Source organism: Malus domestica, chromosome 02, assembly GCF_042453785.1.
Source record: "Malus domestica chromosome 02, GDT2T_hap1".
Lineage (NCBI taxonomy): Eukaryota > Viridiplantae > Streptophyta > Magnoliopsida > Rosales > Rosaceae > Malus > Malus domestica.
The window spans coordinates 35,200,499-35,205,739 of NC_091662.1; the positions used below are offsets into that span (position 1 = coordinate 35,200,499).

Here is a 5,241-nt window from a genome sequence, read left to right on the forward strand (position 1 = left end):
AATTCACCTGAAACCTCTCACCTCACAAGTAAAGAGAATATCACTAGATAATAGTACTAATTGATAATCTATCAATTTAAAATCATTAAAAAAGAATTTCATAGTTTATTTTCTTCGATTGTTTTATTTATTGCGTACGAGATGAGGATCTCCTAAGTAGCTTTTTCTTTTTCAATATGGGATTCTAATTAGTGGAGCATAAAAGAATTGAGAAGTGAGATAGAAGAGAAGAATTTTGGGGAAAAAAAAAATAAAGAGACATATCCGCTTCCGTTTCGTACAATTAATCTAAAAAGTAAAAAGTGTTCACATGTAAGATGCAACCCTCCATTCAAAAGCAAACCAAAAATGTAACGTAAGTTATGCACAGATGTACAAAATCCCAGATCCTAAATGCAAAGTGTCCTCAAATGGCTTCCTTAAAATCCTGATATAAACCACGCAACTCACCCCCCACAACATCACATCTAACACACACAGAACAGCAAACAAAACACAAAAGAAAGACAAACGGAAATGCTCAATTTTCACTTCGCGGGTTTGGCCGTCCTTTTCATCACCGGAGTTGTATTCTCCGGTGAGATTGGCGGGGTTGTTGGGCAGTTATGCGGAGCTGACATTGGAGGACTTGTAACACAATGTGCAGCCTATGTGCAAAAGGGCACGCCCATGACGGATCCATCCGAGGCATGCTGCGAGTTGATTAGGCAAGTGGACATTCCATGCGCATGTAAGCACGTGACCAAGGAGGTGGAACAGATGGTTGACATGAATAAGGTTGTTCATGTCGTTTCCTACTGCGGTAAACCTGTTCCCAAGGGAATGAAGTGTGGAAGTAAGAACCCTAACATAGCTCTCTCTCTCTCTCTCTCTCTCTCTCTCTCTCTCTCTCTCTTATTCAATTAATTTATAATCTTAGTAATATATACCCACACATGTAATATATAAATTATTTGGTATAAGAGAACTTATAAGTGGTTGGACTTAACACAAAACAGAGGAATTAAACAATAATATATATATATGTGTGTGTGTGTGTGTGTTTTTCTGCAGAATTTGGTATATTGGAGATCATTGTTCTAACAAAGTTTAAATATGTACTGCAGGTTATACAGTTCCTCCTGTTAGTGGTTGAAGCGATCGATATGTGCTTGTGGTTGTAGACAAAGTGCCATCCAATGGAAGAACTAAAAAAAGACTCAGTCATATGATGTAATGATATATTTGAAACAATTAATATGTACTTTATCGTTTATGTGAACTCATTCGAAGGGTCCAATATACGGTAATTTTTCTTTATTTATTTTTTATTTTGTTATGAATTGTTGATTAGGGATTGTTCAGCCACTTAGTATTACGGTGTAGTGATATTTCTTTTCATTTATAAGTGAGAGGTCTTATATTTGATTATCGCTAAAGGTGAATTTGAACCTCATTATTGTTAACTCATTATGAGTCTTAACATACCCCTTTCTCCTTAGTGTAAATACTATTATTTGTTAAAAAAAAATTATGAACTGCTTAGGAACAACTTCATATTTAGTTTTATTAATCTTTGTTTGTACTGGTAACTCCTCATTTTGTAAGTGCAATTCAAGGAATTAAGAAATTTGACTAAACAACAAACATAAACCACAGGGTGTCATTAATTTATACGGAGAAATTGTTTGGGTCTTAAATTCGCAATTTCACATTACGCCCCATTGAAGTCAGCCCAAAAAGGTAGCTGCAAACCTCGGCTTAATAGAGAATTTCTTGATTTAGTAGCTAGATGTTGGTGGCTTGGCCAAGAAACTTAAGGCTGACTGGATAAAGAATGAATCGGTCGCATAATAAGTCTAAGTTCAGAGTTCTAGTCGAAGAGGGCGAGACTTTGCGGCGATAAAGTTTCAGCCAAGAATATTTCTAAGCACATTTAGGGAATATACCAAGGAATTAGAATATTATCATAATTTTGCAACTCAGCAGATTGGGCATCAAGGAAATTTGTTCATATAAATACATGAGGAATTGCAACATAGAAAGGAGTTTCAACTCAATGCTCTACCTGAAAACCTTCTCAGACCCCTAAGAAATTACTAACTGCTTCACTAACCTCATCGTCAACACATTCAATTTGGATTAGCATCACGGGGTTGACAAACGGTGACATATTCAATGTGGATAAATATCATTGGAGCTAGTGTGGATAAACATCATTGGAGCTATAGAATTAGTCGATCTAGGAGTAATTTCAATTTGGATTAACATCACCATTATATTTCTAGTTCGATTGGTTATCTGTCCAACTCTCAATTGGCGAGGAGTCTTCGATTCTTTCGTCAAAAGAGGTCTCTTCGTCAGCTTCCCCAATGAAATAAGATGTTCTATGATTGGTTACTCATAGGCAAGGTCTTAAATGCCGATATTATCGGTTTTTCGCGTTACCGATATTTTAATAGGTATCCAATTAGTTTTAGTCAAAATATCGCAATATTATCAATAATATCGCGATATTATCAATATTATCGATAATATCGCTCTCTCTCTGTCGTCAGAACGGCAGCCGAGCTCCGTCGTCGCAGTTGCCAAGATCTGCGCCTCTATCTGCCAAGATCTGCGCCTCTCACAGGTGGTGATGGTGCTCGCCGGAGTGTGCGCCACTGTGGTGGAGGTCATAGTGGGGTGGGTGTGGTGTGTCTCCCCTCCGCTCGCTCGCTCCCTGTCTGTTCTTTCTGCGCCGGAGGGTTCCTGCGTCGCCGAGTTACAAAGACGAGAAGGAGAGGGAGAAAGACGAGGTTGCTGATGACGATGGGTGTCTTCCTCAAGCAGGTGCGATGGTGTGCGTGTGTGTATGTGGGTCTTGATGCAGAGAGAAAGGAGAGAGATGAGAGTTTCAAGAGAGAGACGGCGCCGATGAGAGCTATTTGTTTTTTTTTTTATCTTAAAGAGAGAGAGGTCTGAGAGAAATGGGAAGAGAAGGCCGAGTGAAATGAAAGGAGGTCCTTGAATTATTGAGAGATATCTCTAAGAGAGGCCTAGGATTTCTAAAAGGTAATCAGAAATGGGAAAATGGGGCACATCTTAGCCTTTATTTTGGAATCCTAAAAAGTTCACCACATGGATGCATGACATGTGTGCATGCTATGTCTGTTGAATGGGAAAAGTCTAACACGGAAAGACAAAGAGCCATTTGGGGCTCTGGGCTCGAGGCAAGACATAAAGTGTTAGGGTTTTTTTTTCTGAAATGAACATAAGCTGCTAAATTCACATATATTATAGTTGTTGCTAAAGATTAACACCAGTGTGGATTTTGACGTGTTGGTCAACATGTCCTCACAATCCCCAAGTTCTCCAGTTCGAACCCTTGCGCCAATCAAATTTTTCTTTCTTTTTGATGCGCTTTTCTCATGGCTCTAGGTCTTGATTTCGAATCGACGTGAGCCCTTTCCTTTTTCTTTTTTTTTCTTTTTGTTTTGTTATTTGTTTATTTTAATTTATTTGTTTCTTTTATGTTTTTCCTTTCTTTTAGTTTCTTTGTCTTAGGCGTTTGTTTTTATTAAAGTAGGATGTAAAATCAATTATCTCAAAATTATGTGTTTTTAAATTTTGGACTTGTTTGTTGGATACTTTTTTTGCATTTTATCATTCTTTTATTATGAAAAATATGCTAAAATATCACTTATGTTTTTGTGAAAATATGCTAAAATATTTATATATATGGTTTTGTTTTGAATTCTTTTTTTACTAATTCATTATATATAAATGATTATGGTGTGTTTAAACTTCTTTAATTAATTACTACATATTTTCTATACTCACAATGTTTGCCAACTCGCTATATAATCAACTTAAATCAGTTAAATCCATCATGCAATGCATTTCCTTCCAATTTTTTGTGATAAACTAATAGATAATTGACTAAATAAACATCATGCAAAGTTTCAATAAAAATTTCCAAGTTTTTCTTACAATTTCCGTGGTTTCCATATTATTTTTATCGATATCGATAATACCCGATATTTCCATCGATATTTCCGTGTTTTTGGACTACCGATATTTCCGATATCATCGATATTTTATACCTTGCTCATAGGTACATTTTAGGGCTCAACATTCAGACGGCCAAACCACTTTCACTGTAAACACGCTCATTTCCTTTGAGTATCTTTGTCCTTACATCCTATATCCTGTTCAACACACATATATTTTCACAAATATAGTTGAGCGAGCGAACGCGGTGAAGAAGATTGAATTTCGTAGCATAAGGCATAACCTTGTTTCAAGTTTTGGAACCCAAGGCCGAGAATGCTCCTTCCTCAGCTAAAGTCACATTGATGAGAGAAGGACTTTGCATTGTAAATTGAACTACCCATCATATTGCGAATTGATTTTATGATAGCATCTCAATTTTTTTTTCTTTTACTTGTTTGTTCTTTCTCAAATATCAGTAATTTAAACTCATTTAATATATAGAATCGAATAGTTGATTTGAATCATTTTAAGTACAAAATCCAATAGTTGATTTTGTAAGATTGGGTTATTAATTGTGTAGTGAATGAGGATCTCTTAAAGTGGATTTTTTCCCTATCAAAATCGAGGTCCCAAAATCCTATCAACCATACTTGTTTGTACCATACTTGACCAATCCTGAAACTACTGAGCACCGGTCAACGTTATACCGTCAAGGACCCAGAAGAGTTTCCTTCCAACCAGGAGGCCAATCACAGTGCGACACGTGTCAATATCAGAAGCCAATCATAGCGCGACACGTGTTAACATCATAAGCCAATCACAACACGACACGTGTCAATGTCAGAATGAAACTATAAACTCTCTTCTATAAATAAAGACCATTCTCTCACAATATTTCCTAATGTCATTTGTACTAAATCATTCACTTGTACTCACTAAAGGAGAGCTTGAACCTATGTACTTGTGTAAACCCTTCACAATTAATGAGAACTTCTCTACTCCGTGGACGTAGCCAATATGGGTGAACCACGTTCATCTTGTGTTTGCTTCCCTATCTCTATCCATTTACATACTTATCCATACTAGTGACCGGAGCAATCTAGCGAAGGTCACAAAACACTTTTTGTTATACCAAAGTCCTCACTGATTTTGTGCATCAACATTTGACGCCGTCTGTGGGAACAACACTTATTCTCACTCTTTTTAGCTTTGTTAAGCTTGTTTCCACCATTTGTACACTCTCTTTTAACCAGACATCCCTCTCCAACATGGGGAGTGAAGGAAGCC

General features: G+C 36.8%; 1 protein-coding gene across 1 annotated transcript; it reads left to right on the top strand.

Annotated features, from left to right (window-relative positions):
• Positions 1-371: 371 nt before the first annotated feature.
• Positions 372-1,299, top strand: LOC103412468 (uncharacterized). Its single transcript, XM_008351022.4, has 2 exons — positions 372-835; positions 1,107-1,299. Exons 1-2 carry the CDS (start codon positions 517-519, stop codon positions 1,133-1,135), a joined length of 348 nt encoding a protein of 115 aa, XP_008349244.2. The 5' UTR covers positions 372-516; the 3' UTR covers positions 1,136-1,299.
• The last annotated feature ends 3,942 nt before the right edge of the window (positions 1,300-5,241 follow it).